The following is a 23,656-nucleotide window of genomic DNA, read 5'->3' as shown; positions in this document are numbered from 1 at the left end:
TAGGATATTAATAAATGAGGGAGACACTGCTTTTTAAAATATACCTGACAACAACAGACCAAAAACTATTCTTGGTATCGGTCGCCTTTACAACGCTCATCACAGTCCTTGTTCCTGTGTTATCTCATCTCGCTGGATGGAGCAATAAATGTACAATTAAATAACTAACTCATCACACGCCTCCATTATCAATACTCATTTATTTATTTACATTTATATATACTGCCCATCACGCGAGCATCATAGGGTGGCCTTCCACAGAACCACAAAAATACATAACCTAATAGGAAACACAACACACCGCTCTTCCATGTATGTTTTAAAGCAAATATTTTCCAGTATCATAAATCAGCGCGTCAGGATGAGGAGGGCTCTTCACCCGTTCCCTGTTCTGCTCTTCTCTGCTTCCACTTGCGACCTGGCACTTGCGCCCATTCCTAGAACATGACTGATCCTTCTCTGAGGGCGGTTTTCTTTTCTTTTTTTCGGCCTGAAGCTCCGAAGCCCCGAGGAGAGCTGGGCTTCCTTCGCAGCCTTCGCCCGTCACGGCTGCGCTGGGCCTTAAATCTGTTTAACTCCAGGCGGACTGCCTCGCCTCCAGGCTGCGCGCTGGGAACACGGCGCTGCTGCCATGTTCTAGACCACGAAGCAGAGAGGCCTTCAAGGGCCCGTTGGCAACAGTGGCGTAGCGTGGGTTGTCAGCACCCGGGGCAAGGCAAGTACAGTGGTGCCCCGCAAGACGAATGCCTCGCAAGACGGAAAACCCGCTAGATGAAAGGGTTTTCCGTTTTTGAGTTGCTTCGCAGGACGAATTTCCCTATGGGCTTGCTTCGCAAGACGAAAATGTCTTGCGAGTCTTGAGATTTTTTTTTTGCTTCCCCCCCCCTTTATCTAAGCCGCTAAGCCTTTAATAGCCTTTTAGCAGCTAAGCCGATAAGCCTTTAATAGCCGCTAAACCGCTAATAGCGCTAATCCGTTAAGCTGCTAATAGGGTTGCTTCGCAAGACGAAAAAACCGCTAGACGAAGACACTCGCGGAACGGATTAATTTCGTCTTGCGAGGCACCACTGTAATTTGCGCCCCCTAACCCTAACCCCCAGATGTTGCGCCCGGTGCGGCCGCCCCCCCTGCACCCCCCACGCTACGCCACTGGTTGGCAGTGAGGCTGGGCGAACGCGAAGCTCGGCGCTGCCTGGTGCCACGACCTGCCAAGCGACATATAAGGGCGACGCGGATTTATTGGTTTTATTTCATTTCTTTCTACAGAGTCAGGGTGTTTTACTGGGACCAACGAGCCACACCATAACCATGACTCCTTTCCTTGAAGCGAAACTCGGCTCGAAGCCTCGCAGGTGGCAGCACTTGCTGCTTACTGCCCCAAAGGAATCAGGACGGAGCAGATGTATTCTTATTTTGGGCGCCTTTCTCTTTTTTTAACTGACACCTGAAAGAAGGAAGGCGGGGCCAACGGCTGAAAAAAGAAGCCTTTAGCAACGGTCGCGGTTAACCTTTCGCGCACGCGCAGTTCGCAGGGACCCGCGAGCCGGCCGACACCGCGCATGCGTGCTGCGCGCCTGAGTCCTGTCGGGGGCGGGGCTTATATAGTGTTGGTGCAATGTGGCGCAGGCGCACTTCAAGCCTGTCTGTCAGAAGCTTCCGGGAAGATAGAAGCAGCCGCAGCTGCCCAGGTGAGCGGCTGAGGGGGAGAGGAAGAGGGACGGGCTCGCCCGCCTCCGGTCCTGAGGGAGAGGAAGGCGCAGCTCCTCCCGGGGGTAACTGGTAGGTGGGCTAGTTCCGAGTTCTGGCGCTTTGCGGGGAACGGGCGGCTGCTATTATTACCATTAGAATTCGTTAGTCCCTCTGCCCTCTGTCTTGCCCACGCCAAGCCCAAGCGCCTGGCGAACCAGCCAAACCAACCCTTCCCTCATACAGTATATACTGTTGCAACCAAGTGGGTGGAGGGGGGAGAAAATGCATTTTAAATAATCATACTTCAAACCAAACAAACAGACTAACCCCCTCAAACACATAGGTAAATTAAAACTAAGTGGGAGAAGAAAGAAAATGCATTTGAAATAATGGTACCAATGTAAATTATGCCCATATACTTTCTTGGTGAAAAAATATGGAATCAAGATAAAAGATGGATTGATAACTTGAAACTGCACTGTTCAGTGATACTCCATACAATTGTGTGGTTTTGTTCTGTAGAAGAAAGCATAAACAAAACAAGCTGATACAAGTAATGCAAGGTATGAAACGGCTCTTCCACTGTTATATCCTCATATATCTAGGGTTGTAACAGTCTGGGTGGAAAAACACCTTACATGCATGCAGGTGAATAATTTTTAGGCAATTCTATTCCAGGTTCGTCAAAGCGGGGCGGTTGCCCCCTTGGTGGTGTGTATGTGTTTTGTCTCTTAGCTGCTAGATATTGTAGGGAAGCGAGCAGCACTGACACTTTGGAACTCCCTGCTTATTGATATTAGGCAGGTGTCTTGAGTGCATTATTTCCAGCGCCTGCTGGAAGACACTCTTTTTTAGACCAAGCCTTACTCAGATGTTTATAAAGTTTGTATGAGTGTTATTGTGGTTTTCACTTTTTGGTATGATTTCTCAATAATGGTTGTGAATTTTTAAAGTGATTTTATTTTTCTCTTTTTTTTAAACCACTTTGAAGATTTTTCTACAATCAAGCAGTATATAATTTTAAATAAAATAAATACCAATATTTTGCAATGTAGGGCTTTATTATATGTAGGTAAAGGGACGCGGGTGGCGCTGTGGGTTAAACCACAGAGCCTAGGAGTTGCCGATCATAAGGTCGGCGGTTTGAATCCCTGCGATGGGGTGAGCTCCCGTTGCTCGGTCCCTGCTCCTGCCAACCTAGCAGTTCGAAAGCACATCAAAGTGCAAGTAGATAAATAGGTACCACTCTGGCGGGAAGGTAAACAGCGTTTCCGTGCACTGCACTGGTTCGCCAGAAGCGGTTAGTCATGCTGGCCACATGACCTGGAAGTTGTACGCTGGCTCCCTCGGCCAATAAAGCGAGATGAGCGCCGCAACCCCAGAGTCGGCCATGACTGGACCTAATGGTCAGGGGTCCCTTTACCTTTACCTAAAAGTTGAAAAAAAGGTAAAGGACTCCTGGACGGTTAAAGCCCAGCCAAAGGCAACTATGGCGTGTGGCACTCATCTTGTTTTAGGCCGAGGGAGCTGGTGTTTGTCCACAGACAGCTTTCCAGGTCATGTGGCCAGCGTGACTAAACCGTTTCTGGCACAATGAACACCAAGAGAAACCAAAGCATACGGAAATGCTGTTTACTTTCCCGCTGCAGCAGTACCTATTTATCTACTTGCACTGGTGTGCTTTCTGTCCAGATACTGAGGTCCAGCGCTGAGGGCCTTCTGGCGGTTCCCTCGCTGCGAGAAGCCAAGTTACAGGGAACCAGGCAGAGGGCCTTCTCAGTAGTGGCATCCGCCCTGTGGAACGCCCTCCCACCAGATGTCAAAAACAACTTCCAGACTTTTAGAAGACATCTGAAGGCAGCCCTGTTTAGGGAAGCTTTTAATGTTTGATGGACTATTGTATTGTATTGTATTGTATTCAATATTTTGTTGGAACCCGCCCAGAGTGGCCGGGCCCCAGCCAGATGGGTGGGGTATAAATTATTATTATTATTCAAACTGCTAGGTTGGCAGGAGCTGGGACAGAGCAATGGGAGCTCATCCCTTTGCGCAGATTTGAACCACCGACCTTCTGATCGGCAAAACAAAGTGACTCAGTGGTTTAGACCACAGCTCCACCTGCAACCATACTATCGTATATAGGACATGCATAGTTACTAATGACTTACCACTTTTTTTTTTAAGGAAGCTGTGTGTAACACCCATAGGAGAAAAATAGGTTTTACTTTGCTGCCTGTGGTGCTGTATGCATGCACACAACAAAATGGTCTACACACTACATGATGCTATCCAATTTCTACACAGAAGTAGTAAATCCATATATGAAACTCTTCATGTGGGAAGCAGGCTGCAGCTAATTTCTGCTGTCTGCTTTATTTCCCTGTTGTCTGCATAGTATGTTCTGGAGTTCTGTCTCCTCTCCTGCAGGAAAAACCCAAGATGCAACGAAGGTAGTGTATCTTTGGTGAAAACAGGCACAACGGTTTGAGGGTAGTGGGGCCATTCTGGATTGAATGTAGTAGACCTGAGCTCTGAAAAAAACCAGTCCTGCAAGTCTGAACAAGCCATGCAGGCTTAAGGACGTTTCATAGAGCAAGGGGGAGGAATGAGCAACACATGGTGTAGGGAGAACTTGGCTATGCAGACAAGTACTAATTACCTTCTCTACCTCCCATGGCTTCACCAGTTCAACTTCTAGGAGTGAAATGTTGCATATGTTAACATTTTTATATTGTTTATAAAATGTATGATAGGCTTCATGTGAAAGAAAAAAGGTGTATAGCCCATCTGAAGCATGGGTGGGCAGCTGGTGGCTTTGTTGGGTGTTTATTTGCTGGCATGCACACCTTTCATTTCAGTTGCAAAACTGGGAAGAAGCTAGGCTTATTCCTCCTTGCCCTAACTGTAGATGTGCTGTGTTGTCTTTCTTTTTTCATACCACACGAACATTTTGAAGCATTTTAATATTGCTTATTTCCCCCATTTTTAGTATTATAATAACGAGACATCAAACTGCTGAAATCCCATACAGTAAAATTATTTTGTATGATAGAAAGAAGTATATTACCGTTAAATATATTATTATATCAGAACAACAGGAATGCAGGTACTGCCACTTTTGAGGCATTTGAAATCATTACAGCCTGATTTTATGCAGTCAAATGTGCTTAAGCTTGTAAATTTCAGTATGTTAAGCATTAGTTTGCTTTCTTACTCTCTTTTGACTTTCCCTCCATTTTTATAAAAAAATTCCTTCCTGTAGCACCTTAAAGACCAACTAAGTTAGTTCTTGGTATAAGCTTTCGTGTGCATGCACACTTCTTCAGATACACTGAAAAGACCTCCATTTTTATGTCCTTCCAAGTTGTTTTGTGGTCATCAATCCTCCTTGCCCCCTGAATTGGGCTTCTCCCCTCTGCTCCTCACGAGCTTACATGCATGCTGTGCTGAGAGTCCTGCTGCCCTATGCAGGGTCTGTCTCTGGCAGTGGCTATTTGCTATTGTGTGAGTGTAGAGACACACACACCCCAGTCCTGGCTGAACTGCACTTCCCAGGATGCTGAGCAGTGTGTACTTGTAGCAGGGAATGCTGGGAATTGTAGTCCAGCAGAATCTGACAGCCATGTTGGGGAGTTCCAAAGTTATCAATCAGAAAACCCACAGTGAATGGATACTCAGCCTCACATGGCTTATCTGGTATCAGAAAAAAAAAATCTGTCAGTATGAGCCTGTGAAGATGAATAATCAATGAGTAGATATAAAATGGAGCAATTAAACTGCCTGTCTCTTTCACTGTTGTGTTGCAAGCATTTACTATGCAGCTGTCAAGGTTCATGTGTTCTTATTTGCTTAACTTGTCTTTGTCACTGGCAACTGGGTTGGGTCCATTGCTTTTTATAAAAGATTTGTAAAGTCTCTAAATATTTAATTGCCCTGTTTCTTCAGTGTCCCTTGATATAGAAACACATCTTCCTTTTAAGACTTTGCTCCACAATGGAGGAGACTGGCCGAGAGGCAGTTGCAACAGCTGTTCAGAGAGTCGCTGGGATGCTGCAGCGGCCAGATCAACTGGATAAAGTGGAACAATATCGCCGGAGGGAAGCACGGAAGAAGGCTTCAGTGGAAGCTAGACTGAAGGTATGAAACCTCAGTCCTAACCCTGTATTACAGCTGAGGATGTAATAGTCTAGGTTAGCTTTGCAAAGTCTTTATGTGTAGAACTATAGTGCTAGAAATATAGTGTCTCCTCTTTTCCCCTTCACTGTGTTGATCTTAATTTCTGAAGTGAGGAACATCTGATTTACCATTGGAGGAAAGCAACACTCCTGTGGCATCTTAATGACTTAACCACACAATCCTATAATGTCTACTCAGAAGTGAGTCTCACTGAGTTCCACAGAGCTTACGCCCAGGTTATTGGGTACAATATAGGATTGCAGCTAAAGAAGTGTATTGAGGCCTAATGTTTCATCAACCAGAGCCCACTTCATCAGATGCATTTGGGCTCTAGCTCATGAAACCTTATCTTCCAAATATATTATTCTTTAAGATTTCACAGGTCCTTTTTTGTTTTTGGAATAGCAAACAAACCAAAACTACCACTATGGAATTTGGCATTCTCCCACTTCCTTCTCTACTTCTAATTATTTTAAAATTAGTTCATTAAAATTGGCTCCCTTGTATGTTACTATCTGTGTTTCCTTCATCCCACAACAGATAAGTTCTTAACTAATGTAGTAATTTAAGTTTTCCTTTTCAGGCGGCAATCCAGTCACAGCTAGATGGCGTCCGAACTGGCTTAAGCCAACTGCACAATGCACTGAACGATGTAAAAGATATTCAACGTTCTTTGATTGATGTCAATAAAGACTGGCGGCAAAGTATAAACACCATAGAAAGCCTCAAGGATGTTAAAGATGCTGTAGTTCAGCACAGCCAACTAGCAGCTGCTGTAGAGAACCTCAAAAATATCTTCTCAGGTATGAGTCTACAATGAGTGGCCTCACTCTGTGGGTAGAATAGAAATGTAATGCTATAGTGGCGTTTTCAGAGGTACCATTAAAATCTGCTTGAAGCTACCATTTTTCATGCAGCTATGGTTCTGAAACCAGGCTTGTGTGACATAATGTGATTACATTTCTTTCTGATTTTGCTTTTCAGTGCCAGAGATAGTACAGGAGACACAAGACTTGATTGATCAGGGGGAATTACTGCAAGCCCATCGAAAGCTAATGGACTTGGAGTGCTCTCGAGATGATCTGATGTATGAACAATATCGTATGGACAGCAAGAACACCCGTGATATGAACCTCATTGACAATTATTTTGGAGATATGCAAAAACTTTCTGAAGAGCTGGCCAAGCAACTCTGGATGGTCATTCAGAGGTCTCTAGTCACTGTCCGCCGAGATCCCACCTTGCTGGTTTCAGTTGTCAGAATAATTGAGAGGGAAGAGAAAATAGACAGGCGCATGCTAGACAGGAAAAAGCAAACTGGATTTATCCCCCCTGGCAGACCTAAAAAATGGAAGGAGAAAATGTTCAATGTATTGGATCGAACAGTCACCACCAGGATTGAAGGCACTCAAGCAGACACCCGAGAATCTGACAAAATGTGGCTTGTCCGTCATCTGGAAATAATTCGCAAATATGTCCTTGATGATCTGCTGGTGGCTAAGAACCTTTTGGATCAATGTTTCCCCCCACACTATGAAATTTTCAAAAGATTACTAAGCATGTACCATCAGGCACTGTCTTTACGCATGCAGGACCTGGCTTCTGAAGATCTGGAAGCAAATGAAATTGTTAGCCTTTTGACATGGGTTTTAAATACCTACAAAAGGTAAGGGTACTGTCTTTTGGGTGTAGTAGCAAGTAAACATAAATGAAAGAACACATGGTTTTAGATAGATGCATACAGAGGTGGAAAGGTGGATTATATTTTTATGTACTGCTGAGCCACAAGCTATTATTATACATTAAGCCTTTTTATAGCAGGGTGGAACTCTGGTCCATATAGCCCAATACTAATCAATCAATTAATTAATTACAATGAGCAGATCAAAAGCACACCAGAATAACTGAGCAAAACAGATTCAAAAGTGAAACATGAAAACGATTATGTTGAGCTACAGTAATCCTTAGTTAGTTCCTGAAGATGGTCCTTCCAGTTTCAGATGATGAGCTCTCTTCTTCTCACCGACACTGACAGAAATTTCGGGTTTTATCTTCTATCTGATATTTAATATAAAATTGAACTGGCTTTTCCAGTAGTTAGGTCAGTGAAGGGCCAACCATGTGCTGCCCAATTCCAGCATAAAATTTATAAAACAGAAGGACATGTTCTATAGATTCTACTCCTTGATTATTACCCATGAGCAGGGGTCTGCAACCCGCGGCTCCGGAGCCGCATGTGGCTCTTTTACACCTTTGCCGCGGCTCCGGGGCGGATACTAGCGAGGGGAGGAGGCGCATTGTGCGCCCCGACACTCCCCACTGTGGCGGGCGCTGTACTGGCTGTGGCGTCACAGGGGGGCGGTGCATGCGTTAGTCACGCACCGTCCCGATGTCACCTTCCCGCCCGCTGTCAGATCACGGCTCCGGAGATATATTTGTTTTAAATGTCACAATGGTTTTGCGGCTCCCAGTTTTTTTTCCTTCGGAAACGTGTCCAAGTGGCTCTTTTTGTCTTAAAGGTTGCAGACCCCTGCCCATGAGGAAAGAGAGTTGCCAGAATCTTGCCAAAATAAAAACTTTGCAGTGACATGAAGATTTCTATGTTAGGCATCTAACTGGGGGGGGGGGGATAATAATAATTTATTGCAGTTGCACATGGATTCTGTCTGTTCTCTCCAATTCAGCATAGAGATGATGGGAAATCCAGAACTTGCACCAGAGGTGGATGTGAATACGCTGCAGCCATTGCTTTCCCAGGAAGTGGTGGATGAGCTTCTTAGCACATATATGTCAACTCTTACAGTAAGCAATAACAGTAATTTTGCTCACTCCTTCATATGGGGTTGGAATATTCGTTATTCTTACTTGGCTGTTCTCTCACTCCAACCCTGCACAATTCAGATTTTAACATGCATATTTGCAAATCAGTTGTACAACTTTCAGTTTGTGTCCTTGGCAAACAATTTTCATTCCACTAGAAACTTTCCTAATATGGGTTGAGTGGCAGCAGGCAAAACTGAGTTCTGCTTCATGGGCATTAGTGAAGTGCATGGGCCATTTTAATTTAGTATCCAGATTCAATATATTTGCCTTTCTTTTTTTTTGCATTTTAATCTTCCTATAGTCCAACATCATTGGCTGGCTACGAAAAGCACTGGAGACAGATAAAAAAGACTGGCTAAAAGAAAATGAGCCAGAAGCAGATCAAGATGGATACTATCAGACTACACTCCCTGCTATTGTGTTCCAGGTATAAGCAATTGGCTTCAGTATACTGATTGGGGCAGGAGGAAGGGGCAAAACTCTGAAAATGGGGAAATGAATAAAATGATTGATGAGTGCATGCTATTCTGCTTTGTGTTGGTTTTGTAGATTGAATTTATTTCACTTGGCCACTTAAAGCTGCAATCCTATGCACACTTTACAATGAGTAAGCCCCATTGAACACAGTGGAAGTTACTTCTGGGTAAACATTAAACAAGTGCGGTTGAAATATTATTAAAACCTATAATTTGGCACTTCATTATTTAAAGGCATGGACTCCCTTCCCAGGGCGCACCACTACATTTGGTCACATTGGACTTGTACATTTTGGATCTGCTCTGCCACCACATAAACTCTAGTGTAGCAACAAAAGTGTAGGGCTATAGCTGACATCTATGTGGCATCTTCAAAATGCCCATGACTATGGGCAGAATAAGTTAATAGATGTGCTCGTTGTACAGTGCCATGACTGGGGCTTGGGGCAAAATGTGTTGTTCTATGGGCATAAGTTCATAGAATTTGCCTCATGGCTTCAGTCTGCAAAAGGAGCAGGGTTACTAGCAGGCTGCTGCATTCTTATTAACTGCAATATTGCCTTATTGGTTTGTGTTTTTAGATGTTTGAACAGAATCTTCAAGTAGCTACACAGATAAGTGAAGATTTGAAAATAAAGGTACTCTATTTGTGCCTTCAACAAATGAGTTCATTCCTCAGCAGGTAAAATTAAATGTTAGCTTTCAGTCACTGTTTCTCTATTACTTAGGAGGGATGTTTTCTCTGCACATATACTACCTAGCAACTAGAACCCCCTGCCTGTTGCTCCCCTCAGCTACGCTGTTCCTTAAAATTAAGACATGAGGAAAGTAGTGTTTAGCTTCCTGCTCCCCCTTGTGACCAAAAATGAAAGCTTTGTACCATTCTTATGTGCTTTGGTCACAGGGTGCTTCCAGATACGAATTATTTAGCAGCACACAATCATTGAGCAGCTCGCAGCTCATGCTAAGAGTTTCCCAGAGAGGAACTCACAACTGCTTTGCTGCTCCCTTGTCCTTTTTGCTGCTACAACATGCTGAGCCTGGCTAAGCTTTGGTTTAGCATGATGTCTGAACCAGGGCATCAAGCAGGTAAACTTCCCCATTAAGCACAAGCTGCAACCAAGGTTCAGACAACACACTGAGCCAAACCTTGACTTACTTCAGTGCAGAACAGAAGCAAAGAGAACCAGGAAAGAGCAAAGCAGATGTGAGCTGCTTTCCAGGAGCACTAATGAAGTCTTGCTAAGCAATGATTAGACTTGGTGTGATGTGCAAACTAGCCCTTTATGTCTCTAAACCAAATTTTAAAGTGCTGATGATGACACTAAAGGCCCAAATGGTTTAAGACCAGATTATTTGATGGACTGCATGCACCCATATTGGCCTGTCCAGACCTAAAAGATCAGCTTCAGAAGCTCTGCTACCCTGCCTGACTTCAAGATCTATCAGGTTACGTTTTTTTTTTTACTTCATTCCAAATTAGCAGGCACTAGAGATAGGGGCCTTTTTGTAGTGGGTCCAGTTCTGTGGAATTCCACACTAGGTATATATATATGTGGCTCTAACAGTTTTTAAACCTGTTTTTAAAATAGACCTTAAGGCATTTTTATTTCAGTCCAATTTAATTAGGATGGTGTGTGCTTGGCTCTCTTATTTTTATCAGCTGCCATATTGGTGTACAGTGGTGCCTCGCAAGACGAAATTAATCCGTTCCGCGAGTGTCTTCGTCTAGCGGTTTTTTCGTCTTGCGAAGCAACCCTATTAGCGGATTAGCGCTATTAGCGGTTTAGCGGCTATTAAAGGCTTATCGGCTTAGCGGATTAGCTGCTAAAAGGCTATTAAAGGCTTAGCGGCTTAGATAAAGGGGGGGAAAGCGGAAAAAAATCTCAAGACTCGCAAGACATTTTCGTCTTGCGAAGCAAGCCCATAGGGAAATTCGTCCTGCAAAGCAACTCAAAAACGGAAAACCCTTTCATCTAGCGGGTTTTCTGTCTTGCGAGGCATTCGTCTTGCGGGGCACCACTGTAATTGTTTTATATATTTGTTAAATGGTTGCTGTATGTTTTGTTTTATGTGAACTGCCTTGGGCAATTTTTCCCCTTGAAAGGCTGTATACAAATATTGAAATAAACAAAATACTTGGTGGTTCATTGTAAAAGAGAAGTGGCGGTACTTCCTCTTCCCTTCTGCAGGCCAAGAAATTAATTGTTTCTCTTTTTCCATTTTTGGGTTTTGCCCCATTTCTCCATTACACAGGTACAAAGAGGAAGCAAATTTATATAAAGAAGAGCATCTAAGAAATCGTCAGTACCATCTGTGCTATGTTCAGTACATGGTTGCGATCATCAACAATTGCCAGACCTTTAAGTAAGTTCTGTGCTGAGGTTGTGCTATGATTTGTGTGGCAAATGCAGTTTTGCTGCTTTAAAAAAGAGACATACTATTTCTAGTTGAGGACAGCTCTTGAAAACGCAGTGTGCGTGTTTCAGTGAGGTAGATCTTGAATAGGAAAGACCCAACTATTAGCTGGTCTACATGATAAAAATAAAACTCTTCCCGGGTCCCTGAAGTTTGCAACTCTTTATTCAAATCTTTGCAGTTTTAGTTTTGTTTCCTCTATGCAGAAAGATTAAAGTATAAATGAATAAACTTATTTGGCCCTTTATACACTAAACAAAAAGTGGATAGCCTGTCTGAAGCATGGTGGCAGGTTATGACTAGATGGTTGAGCCTGCATCTGATTCACTGTTACCTACAGTGGTGGCGCTGTGGGTTAAACCACTGAGCCTAGGGCTTGCTGATCGGAAGGTTGGCGGTTCAAATCCCCGCAATGGGGTGAGCTCCCGTTGCTTGGTCCCTGCTCCTGCCCACCTAGCAGTTCAAAAGCACGTCAAAGTGCAAGTAGATAAATAGGTACCGCTCTGGCGGGAAGGTAAACGGCGTTTCCATGCGCTGCTCTGGTTCGCCAGAAGCGGCTTAGTCATGCTGGCCACATGACCCGGAAGTTGTACGCTGGCTCCCTCAGCCAGAGATGAGCGCCGCAATCCCAGAGTCATCCGTGACTGGACCTTACCTTTATCTTTTACATCTGCCATGCAAACTGTAAAGCTGGAATGAAGTTGGGCCTGTGCTATATAAGAAGAATGTGCTCTATACTTTTATGGGGGTGCTCCATAGTTAGGGCAAGTAGCAAAAACAACATCCCACCATTATAACCCGGGGGGGGGGATGTAGCTTATAAAAATGGCAGTTGTTGAACTAATAATTTGAAACTTGGCATGGATGATCTTATCGGATGAGGTCTACAACTAGGCCAAATTTCCAATCCAATAAAAAGATTCCACAGGAGCAGCAAGGGTTAAGTGTGCTGCTCCTTTAGATCTGAGAAGAGATAAGAAAACACTCTGATAAGAGTGAAAGCCTTAAAGATGACAAGCAAAATGAGAGAATGGAGGTTTGACAAGAACATTTTTTCAAAGTTTTCTTTTAAAAGTTGCTGCTCTGGCTGGCTGTCCCTTCTTCGCTCTCCTAATAATCAACTCCTTCCCCCATTTTAAAATATTTTATTGCATGAGTTCCAGTGAAGTTTTGTTCAAAGTGAAGGGTTCAGTCACAGCAAAAGGTCTGAGAACCACTGCTCTAGAATGGACTTCATATACCTTCAAATTGCAGGGGAAGGATTGCTGATGGTAGGCAAAGACATCTGCCCACTGTTACTTGTTTTCTTGGTAAGGAGCCGTCAGTCAGTGTCCAAGGAATCTTGAGGTTCCATGTAACACATTTTGGAAACCACTGGCCTAAGCCAGTTATTGGTTCTCCAAATGTGTATGTCACTCAAGGTGCGTTTGCATACTCATTTTTCTCAACTGGTAATATCGGGCAAGAAGAACCATTTAATTCTCAAGCAATTGTGCTTAAGTTATCAGAGCTTTGTTGTAGCCTCTTGTGACATCGCAACATATTACCTTAACTGATTGGTTAAACTGGCTCTTGTATGCACCCTATTGGGATGTTGAAGGATCTTGTCTTGTTTGTCAAAGGGAATCTATCATCAGTTTGAAAAAGAAATACTTAACTCCTGTGATGGAAGAGCTTATGACAAGCAGTCATGCATGCATTGATGCAGTTCTGGATGATGTTGCCAAGGAAGGATGTGCAAGCCTGCTTGATGAAGTCTTCATGGATTTAGAGGTTAAGTTTTATTACATTTGGCATCCTCTTTTTAAAATTGTTGAAATAGTATCTGTCTCTATCTAGAGTGGCAAACAGACAGAAATGCCCAGATATGGCTGCTGAGATCCATCTTTGTAGCTTACTTAATAGGTAAAATGGGACGCGGGTGGCGCTGTGGGTTAAACCACAGAGCCTAAGACTTGCCGATCAGAAGGTCGGCGGTTCGAATCCCCGTGACGGGGTGAGCTACCGTTGCTCGGTCCCAGCTCCTGCCCACCTAGCAGTTCGAAAGCACATCAAAGTGCAAGTAGATAAATAGGCACCGTTCCAGTGGGAAGGTAAACAGCGTTTCCGTGTGCTGCTCTGGTTCGCCAGAAGCGGCTTAGTCATGCTGGCCACATGACCTGGAAGCTGTACGCCGGCTCCCTCGGCCAGTAAAGTGAGATGAGCGCCACAACCCCAGAGTCGGTCACGACTGGACCTAATGGTCAGAGGTCCCTTTACCTTTACTAGGTAAAACGTTAACACATTCTAGAACAGCACTGGGATGCACAATGATAGATCTAAAGTTGAAGGATGTTGTCCAAAAGTGATTCGATCTAATTTTCCCTATGTTTGCACTACTTCTCTTTCAGCCACATCTCAGTGAACTGATGACAAGGAAATGGCTGGCAGGATCCAATGCAGTAGATACAATTTGTGTAACGGTGGAGGATTATTTCAATGATTTTGCAAGAATAAAGAAGCCCTGTAAGAAGGTACAGAATTTGCAAAGTTTTATCTAAGATAGGTACTTAAATAGTGTAGCCTAATGGGATGAAATACTGCTTTGCCATTCCTGAGCATTTATTATTATTTTGACTTTGAATTCAGTTACAGTAAAGTAATAAAAAGCAAGATACTATGAAAAATACCTTAATAACCTGTTTCTGTAGTAATGTAAGATCTCTTGTCTGTAAATGAGCGGGATGTGCAAAGTTAATTCCTATGATCCATTCCACTCATGCTATTCAGATTTATTTTCCTCTTTAACAAGTACTACCTGTACAAACTGAAATACCTTACAGAACAAACAAACGTTTTTGGCAGTTTCAAAGTTCTGAAACTCCAATGAATTTTCCTCCTGAAATTTGCATTCTTCAATGAGTTTCTCTTTCTGAGAACTATTGCAAAGTAGCTGACTGGTCTGGTCTGTGTGAGATATTAATGATCCGTTTGACCACATACACAGCCTCCTATCCCTGACATTTAGAAGACATCTGAAGGCAGCCCTGTTTAGGGAAGCTTTTAATGTTTAATAGGTTATTGTATTTTAATATTCTGTTGGAAGCCGCCCAGAGTGGCTGCGGAAACCCAGCCAGATGGGCAGGGTGTAAATAATAAATTATTATAAATTATTATAATTAGCTGTAGTTCCCCAGTTTAGAAAACTGGCAAACCATGGTTACCAGCTTTGGAAGAAGCCTGGGTTTTGTTACAGATCTGGGAGGACCAAACCCCCCCCCCCCATCTAAACCCTAGAAATTAATAAATGGTAGGATTTTGATTATTTGGGATTCAAAGGGAAAAATAAAAGCTGCAGAGAAATTCCTGAGCTAGCCTATGAAAAATAACCTGCCCAAGCTAGGACCCTTAAGAAACAATACAGGGCCATTGAGAGCCCTTGAGGTGACAGGAAAAGTGCTTTTTAGCAAGGTGTGCTGGGAAGAAGAATGGGGAGAAGAAAGATAAGAGATCTATCTTGGATAGGCTGGCTGCAGGCATGCTTGGGAGAGATGCTTTTGACTCCAGTGCAAGCCCTGCTTGAGTTGACCATGCTGTAAGATATTTACTTACTTACTTACTTACGTACTAACATCAGTTTACTCATCTCTTCCTCTTCTCTTTTGCTTCTACTCCCACCCACTCCTGGCATGCTGCCTTCCTGAGCAGTTGCCCATGAGGGAATGCAGCCCTCAAGCTGAGAGAAATTTCTCATCCCTGCTCTCAGACTAGTCTGTACCCACTGGAACAGTTTCTCCCCATTACTAGTCTGCATGGCTGTCATCTGGAAATAAACATGCTCACCAATTTATCTGCCACAGATTTTGGGGTCAGTCCAGATGAAGCTAACAGCAAGCTCCATCCCCTAATAGGTGATACTATAAGTCAGTGTTAATTTCTCACTACTCAAATGAGTGTAGTGCAGAAATGAAATACTTGTTCCTCTTATAGACTAACATAACACGTACTGGTTGCCAGTTGTATAATTTGAATGTTTTTTTCAGAAAATGACTATTGAGTGCCATCGTAGAGTTGTTGTAGAGTACATCAAGGCTATTATGTTAAAGCGCATTACTTTCAAGAATGCAGAAGAAAGAAAAGAAGGTGCTGAAAGAATGATCAGAGAAGCAGAACAGTTCAGATTTCTGTTCAAGAAACTTACTGCTGTAAGTATAAGAAAACCACAATGTCAAAAGAAGAAATTTTTAGAAATAATTATAAATTAGCATACCCACAACCTATCCTAAAATTAGTGCATTAATCCATCTGCTTTGAAACTGCAATGTTAAGCAGTATATAAATTGTTGAAATAAATAAATATTTATAATCTCCACTTATATTAGGAGTGAGGAACTTCTGGCCCACAAGCCAAACTTAGTCTGCCAGGCCTCCCTATTTGACCTGTTTGGGGCAAGTCGCACCCACTTGCCTTTCTGGGCCATCATATCTTATCTCCAGTTCAATGGTGTCTCTTAGCACACATCCAGGAAATTCAGAGACAGCTCAAATGGAGAACAGAAGAGCGTCAGTTAACCAGCCACTCAGTGGAAATAGAGAAATGAATCAGCCTCTATCTCTCTCAAAAAAGGACTCAAAAATTGACTGAAGACTAAGTATATAGTGAGAATATGATAGCTCATCTACTTCAAACAACATATTTGTTTAGAAATTATTGACATAAGTAAAATATACTAGTCATACAATAATTCTGTATGTGCAGAATTGCTGAAATGTTTTTAGAGTGGTTTTGATGAAAATGTCAAGTTGAATAAACACTGTAGCCACAGTCCAGCACAGTTAGACACACTTACTCTCACTGTAAATGAGCAACATGTTACCAGGTGCTAGAATGTGGCCTACATTTTTAAACAATAAAAACAGAAACATGACAAGGTGTTGCTGCTGCTCTGCCAGTTTGTTCTCATGTTCTGCCTTGCATATTAAAGGTAATTTGAGATTAGATGTCCGAAAATGATTATCCATTTTATACTGTTCAATAGGGATCTGGAGAGGAAACAGAAGGACTTTGTGACGTCATTGAAGCTATTGCAGAAGTATTTAAGTTGACAGATCCATCACTACTTTACCTAGAAGTCTCAACTTTAGTTAGCAAACACCCAGATATCAGGTAATACTAGTAATTTCTAAAGTTTGTAACAATGCTTTCTTCCATTCAAGGTCATAAATAAAAATTATTATTATTATTATTATTATTATTATTATAAGAAGAAGGCTTGACAAAAACTGTTGAAATGTAGTTTTATGTCAATCCCTTGATTCCACAATTTAAAGTTACATATGCAAGAAAGGTAAGCATACAAAGTCAGTATCTGAACACATACAACTGAGTCCCCAATTACAAGAATATGTTCTTTTTAGTGCTATCTGGAGTAGGCTTTAGCAAATAGGTGTCTTGAGGCAACACTGCACATTATGAAGAAAATGCAGAGCCCACAGCATCTAATGTGGGGAGGGATTTGCAGGGTAGTTGTTGTGATGGGCAGGCAACATTTTACCCTTCCTCTGCTTACTGATTTTCTTCTGCAAACGCCCCTCCCCTGTCACTTAATCTCCCAGACTGAACTCCAAAAGCAACAAGCCTTGCTGGGGGTTATGGGCAAGCAACTTCCTTAGCAGAGTTATTTGAATCAAGTTGAGCATCCTCACACTTGCTGGCAGTTCTCCTCCACAAGAGCCCTCCTCCATCTCTGCATTCAGATTCTTGGCAAATGTGCATTTAGGAATGTGCCCTCAGTCCTAAAACCCTGTAGAACCATATGAGATTGGATTAGTGGAGCAACCATAGTTCTTTGTGACTTTAAGGCCATGGTTCCCAACGTAGAGCACGTGGCCCACAGGGGGGCAATTTGATTTTTTGGGGGGGGGTTGAGAATGAGTTAGACCAAGTTAATTGCCTTTTAGGCTTCCTCCATGTGAATAGGAGTTCACTTTTTGAATAATAAGAATTATATGTCACGGGGGGGGGGCAGTATCAGGATAATCCAGAATGCAGCAGCTAGACTGGTGACTGGGAGCGGCCGCTGAGACCACATAACACCGGTCTTGAAAGACCTACATTGGCTCCCAGTACGTTTCCGAGCACAATTCGAAGTGTTGGTGCTGACCTTTGAAGCCCTAAACAGCCTCAGCCCAGTATACCTGAAGGAATGTCTCCACCCCCATCGTTCAGCCTGAACACTGAGGTCCAGTGCTGAGGGCCTTCTGGCAGTTCCCTGAGAAGCAAAGTTACGTATAAGCAGAACACATAAGTAAACTAGGAGCTTCACTCCTGCATGATTCAAAAATAGTTTCTCAAATCATCACATCCTACTAAAGAATGCATAGCCCCACTATGTTTACCTGCAAGCAATTTAAATTACAATAAAATTGCTTTCCAAACATAAATGTGACAGTCAGCTCCTAAGCACTGAAGCAAAACCCATCTATAATGCAGCTGTGCTTCTCTGGAGAAGCACATGGTCCCTCTGGTACGTCCGTCCCACCCAGCTGTGAAAATGTAAAAAGGTAAAGGACCCCTGACAGTTAAGTCCAGTTGTGAATGCCTCTGGGGTTGTGGCACTCATCTCTCTTTACTGGGCAAGGGAACTGCCGGAGCGGTACCTATTTATCTACTTGCACTTTGACGTGTTTTTGAACTGCTAGGTTGGCAGGACCAAGCAACGGGAGCTCACCCCGTCGCGGGGATTTGAACTGCTGACCTTCAGATTGGCAAGCCCTAGGCTCAGTGGTTTAGACCACAGCGCCACCTGCTTAACAAGGCAGTGGGAGGGAAATTATAAGTCACAGAAACACCTTAAAACAGATTAATATAGAAATGTAATTACAACATAAAGATGGAAAGCAAGGAACCAAGTGTGCCTGAGCAGATATGCTGAGTAGGCAGTGGTCGTCGTGATGGCTTGTGGATCCACATATGTCTTGTATATGGTTTGTGGAAGGATTCTCATAACAAAGATAACTGGAAAAATTGGCCTGCAAGCACTCTAAAATTTAGAGTGTCTAGAAGATAAGTTGGTACTCAGGTGTTTAGTGTAGAATGTGTACTCTGTGAATTCCCTGTTGCCAATATCATTCCCGTGAATGGCTTTTGTACTAATGCTGTTCTTCTTTCATTGGTAGGGATGATCATATTGCAGCTTTACTGACAATGCGAGGAGATGCCAGTAGAGAGATGAAGCAGACCATAATTGAAACTCTGGACAAAGGCCCAACCATGCCAAATCCAAACTATGTGCCCATTTTTAAAGAAATTACAGTTCCAACATTAACTGTGCCAAAGCTTCTTAAGTAATTGCAACACATTTTGGTATGGATCACTTTGGTGTAGTGTTGATATACTGTAGCCTAATCTGGCTTTGCACTTAGAAAACACATGGGAATTTCATGCTGGACTTTTAGTTTTTGTGTCTGATGTTAGCTTAGTCACTTGAAGAGTATGCTGTATTCTGATGGCCAGAATGCTTTAAATTGATGTCTTTGCCATCAGTTGTTTTGACAAACTCTGTCTTGAACTTTTTGTGTGTACTCTGATGACTAACTGAATAGGTTTTAGAAAATGTATTAGGGATGGATTTATGCTTTATTCATGAAAAAATGAAAACTTGAAATTGTTGAGGTACATTGGTTATTGTTCCCCCACCCTGATTTAACAGACTTATTGGATTTGAAAGCAGATGTGTATAAAGGATTGCTAAATGTGCGATGCCATTTGCATTGGGAATGGAGACTGTTCAGAGCTTCCCTCTCCCTTCAGGAACCTTTAACACAAACTTTATACATGCTCTCTACTTATTTTCAGTATTGCATGTCATTTCACAACACAAAATTTTCTAGGTGGCTTACACTGAAAAATACTGTCAGCATAAAATAAATAATTAAAGCATGAAATTAAAAAAACACGTCATACTAAACCACCAAGATTCAAATAAAGATTTCATAATTTGTTTAATAAGCATGAGTAAACAGGAAGGTCTATACTTGGTGCCCCCAAACAAAACACATAGGAGCTGCCTGACACCAAATCAGACTGTCATTGATCCAGGAATTTTGCTAGTGGCCCAAGAACCATCAGTGGCATAGCGTCTTGCACCACCTAACATCACCTGCAACACAACCTGAATAGGGAGCCTCATTTACCTATGCTCTGGTAACCTCCAGATTATATTGGTTCACATGTGAGGGCTGACTTTTGAAGACTGTCCAGAAACTGCAGTTAGTACAAAGAAAAGGAATGCAGAGACAGAGCTGTGTGTCGTACTGTTGACTATCAAATTTCCAGGTGACGGCTCACATTGATTTCAAATACAGTCATACCTTGGGTTGTGCGTTTTCGGGTTACGGACTGCGCCGAGCCCAGAAGTACCGGAACGGGTTAATTCCGGGTTTCAGCGCTCGCGTGGGCGCAGAAACACAAAATGATGTCGCGCATGTGCAGAAGCGCCGAATCGCGTCACGTGCATTCGCAGACGTGGTGCTGCGGGTTGCAAATGTGCCTCCTGCACGGATCACGTTCACAACCCGAGGTATGACTGTAGATTTTAAATAGCATATGAGATAGAATGGACCATTGTGGGACCCCACAGCTCAAACCCCAGAGTCAATCAACTGTCCACAGTAGTTTCTGGTAATTATGCTGCAGGTAAGAGCAGAACCACTGTAATACAGTGACTCCTTGAGACATGTAAACTGGTGTAAAACGCTGTAGAATTGGAAGGGTTCCCAAGGGTCATCTAGTCCAACCCCCAGCAATGTAGGACTCTCAGGAGCGACCACACTGTGTTAACCATAAAGAGTGGGTCTTATGATAGCAAGATAGTTGCTTCCAATCGGGGGCAGGGAATACCCTTATGGAACACTTAATTCACCATTGGAAGGGGGATAACAAGGAAAGATGGATTTGACTCTGTATGCTCTCAAGTTACCTTGTTTATTAACAATAGTGCAGTAATCTCCCTTTTGTCCCCAGTCACAGCAGCCACTATGAAGAAATAATCTTAATTCTTTTAGAGTCGATATGAGCTGAATCTGTATTGTAAAAGAGTTCCCATGTTTTTGATGTCATGTGGATGACTGAATACAAGACTTATAATCTGTACATGTATTTATCTTGGAAGTCAACCCTTTGTATTTGGTAATCGTTTTTACTTTTTTCCATAAACTTTGTAATGGGGAAAAAAAGAGGGACCACACCACTTCCAATTTCACGGCAAGCTGGCATAACACCCTCCCTAATGGGGCATTACAACTCTCTGGACTCATAGAATCAGAATCATAGAATCATAGAGTTGGAAGAGACCACAAGGGCCATCGAGTCCAACCCCCTGCCAAGCAGGAAACACCATCAGAGCACTCCTGACATATGGTTCTCAAGCCTCTGCTTAAAGACCTCCAAAGAAGGAGACTCCACCACACTCCTTGGCAGCAAATTCCACTGTCAAACAGCTCTTACTGTCAGGAAGTTCTTCCTAATGTTTAGGTGGAATCTTCTTTCTTGTAGTTTGGATCCATTGCTCCGTGTCCGCTTCTCTGGAGCAGCAGAAAACAACCTTTCTCCCTCCTCTATGTGACATCCTTTTATATATTTGAACATGGCTATCATATCACCCCTTAACCTCCTCTTCTCCAGGCTAAACATGCCCAGCTCCCTTAGCCGTTCCTCATAAGGCATCGTTTCCAGGCCTTTGACCATTTTGGTTGCCCTCCTCTGGACACGTTCCAGTTTGTCAGTGTCCTTCTTGAACTGTGGTGCCCAGAACTGGACACAGTACTCCAGGTGAGGTCTGACCAGAGCAGAATACAGTGGCACTATTACTTCCCTTGATCTAGATGCTATACTCCTATTGATGAGGCCCAGAATTGCATTGGCTTTTTTAGCTGCTGTGTCAAGTTTGTGGTCAACCAAGACTCCTAGATCCTTTTCACATGTACTGCTCTCAAGCCAGGTGTCTTCCATCTTGTATTTGTGCCTCTCATTTTTTTTTGCCCAAGTGCAATACTTTACATTTCTCCCTGTTAAAATTAATCTTGTTTGTTTTGGCCCAGTTCTCTAATCTGTCAAGGTCGTTTTGAAGTGTGATCCTGTCCTCTGGGGTGTTAGCCACCCCTCCCAGTTGGTGTCATCTGCAAATTTGATCAGGATGCCCTTGAGTCCATCATCCAAGTCGTTGATAAAGATGTTGAATAAGACCGGGCCCAAGACAGAACCCTGTGGCACCCCACTAGACACTCTTCTCCAGGATGAAGAGGAACCATTGATGAGCACCCTTTGGGTTCGGTCAGTCAGCCAGTTACAAATCCACTGAGTGGTAGCATAGTCAAGACCGCATTTTACCAGCTTCTTTACAAGAATATCATGGGGCACCTTGTCAAATGCCTTGCTGAAATCAAGGTAGGCTACATCCACTGCGTTCCCTTCATCTACCAGGCTTGTAATTCTGTCAAAAAACGAGATCAGGTTAGTCTGACATGACTTATTTTTCAGAAATCCATGCTGACTATTGGTGATCACAGCATTCCTTTCTAGGTGCTCACAGACTGTTTGCTTAATGATCTGCTCCAGAATCTTCCCTGGACTCACCCACTCAACCCTGCTCCTTTTTCACAAGGCACGATAGGCAGGGATTGAGGGAACTCTAAGTACCCTCTCCATGTCCTTGGGCTCCAGCAACTGACATGCATCCACATAGGCTCAAACTACGGACCTCCAATGGGCCTGTACTAGTTGTGAACCATTTTGTAAGTTACCATAAGCTGCCCTGGAAATCTTGAATTATAGAAACAGAGAAATTTTTAAAAATGGCTTTTCAGACCCCATTCATTTTCCAACTCAACAGCATTGAAACTTGTGAGTGTTTACATTTATAATATATTTTTTATTAAGAATAACATAATACAATAGAAATTGGTCACCAGATACAAAGCAAAATACAGTTATTATGTATGTATGTAAGAAAGGAAATTGTAGTAGCAGGTTAAGTTAAATACCCAAGCCAAACAGATGTACGAGTTACAAGTCTGTGTACTTCCAAGTGGCAGTGAATGAAAGAAAGAAACACAAAGCAATCAGCATCAAAAGTATCCCTGCCTGAAACTCCAGCTAGGCAAAGGTCAAGGGACCCCTGACCATTAGGTCCAGTCGCGGACGACTCTGGGGTTGCGGCGCTCATCTCGCTTTACTGGCCAAGGAAGCCAGTGTACAGCTTCCAGGTCATGTGGCCAGCATGACTAAGCCGCTTCTGGCGAACCAGAGCAGCTCATGGAAACACTGTTTACTTTCCCGCCGGAGTGGTACCTATGTATCTACTTGCACTTGGACATGCTTTCGAACTGCTAGGCTGGCAGGAGCTGGGACCGAACAACAGGAGCTCACCCCGTCGCGGGGATTCAAACCGCCGACCTTCTGATCGGCAAGTCCTAGGCTCTGTGGTTTAACCCACAGCGCCACCCACATCCCTGAAACTCCAGCTAGCCCCCTGCCGACCGGTGTCTACAATACTGAGCTGGATAGACTTGGCATAAGGCTGCTTAGATAGCTATGAATTGGGAAGGATATAAACTGCACAGGCTTCACAGCTGCCTGCCCTGCTGCTCTGAGTGCAGATGCATCTCCTTGCTGCCCAGTCGCAGTTATGCTAAAATGCTAAATAAGAACAGCCTGCTGGATCAGGCCAGTGGCTCATCTAGTCCAGCACCCTGTTCCCACAGTGGCCAACCAAATGCCTGTGAGAAACCAGCGAGCAGAACCTGAGCACAAGAGCAACACACTCTGTGTGTGGTTTATAGCAACGTACAGTGGTACCTCGGGTTAAGTACTTAATTCGTTCCAGAGGTCCGTTCTTAACCTGAAACTGTTAACCTGAAGCACCACTTTAGCTAATGGGCCTCCTGCTGCCGCCGCACGATTTCTGTTCTCATCCTGAAGCAAAGTTCTTAACCCGAGGTAATATTTCTGGGTTAGAGGAGTCTGTAACCTGAAGCGTCTGTAACCTGACGTACCACTGTATTCAGAAGTATTGGTGCCTCCGACTGCGGAGGAA

The 23,656-nt window shown here is 43.4% G+C and overlaps 1 protein-coding gene across 3 annotated transcripts; it reads left to right on the top strand.

Annotated features, from left to right (window-relative positions):
* The first annotated feature begins 1,603 nt into the window (after positions 1-1,603).
* Positions 1,604-19,233, top strand: EXOC3 (exocyst complex component 3). Of its 3 annotated transcripts, none has more exons than XM_080976713.1 (13): positions 1,604-1,688; positions 5,635-5,826; positions 6,449-6,668; positions 6,850-7,531; positions 8,550-8,667; positions 8,990-9,115; positions 9,746-9,846; positions 11,421-11,531; positions 13,205-13,355; positions 13,973-14,095; positions 15,605-15,766; positions 16,601-16,728; positions 18,741-19,233. In XM_080976713.1, the coding sequence occupies exons 2-13, from the start codon at positions 5,683-5,685 to the stop codon at positions 18,910-18,912; spliced, it is 2,238 nt and encodes a 745-aa protein (XP_080832839.1). In that variant the 5' UTR covers positions 1,604-1,688; positions 5,635-5,682; the 3' UTR covers positions 18,913-19,233. The 3 variants fall into 3 exon arrangements, with proteins under 3 accessions (XP_080832839.1, XP_080832838.1, XP_080832840.1); XM_080976712.1 differs by having other exon boundaries at positions 1,628-1,779; XM_080976714.1 differs by having other exon boundaries at positions 1,637-1,779; positions 5,670-5,826.
* The last annotated feature ends 4,423 nt before the right edge of the window (positions 19,234-23,656 follow it).

This window comes from Podarcis pityusensis, assembly GCF_964106645.2.
Source record: "Podarcis pityusensis genome assembly, chromosome: 13".
NCBI lineage: Eukaryota > Metazoa > Chordata > Lepidosauria > Squamata > Lacertidae > Podarcis > Podarcis pityusensis.
The sequence above is the reverse complement of the archived record's forward strand: the minus strand, read 5'-3'. Positions and strand labels throughout refer to the sequence as shown.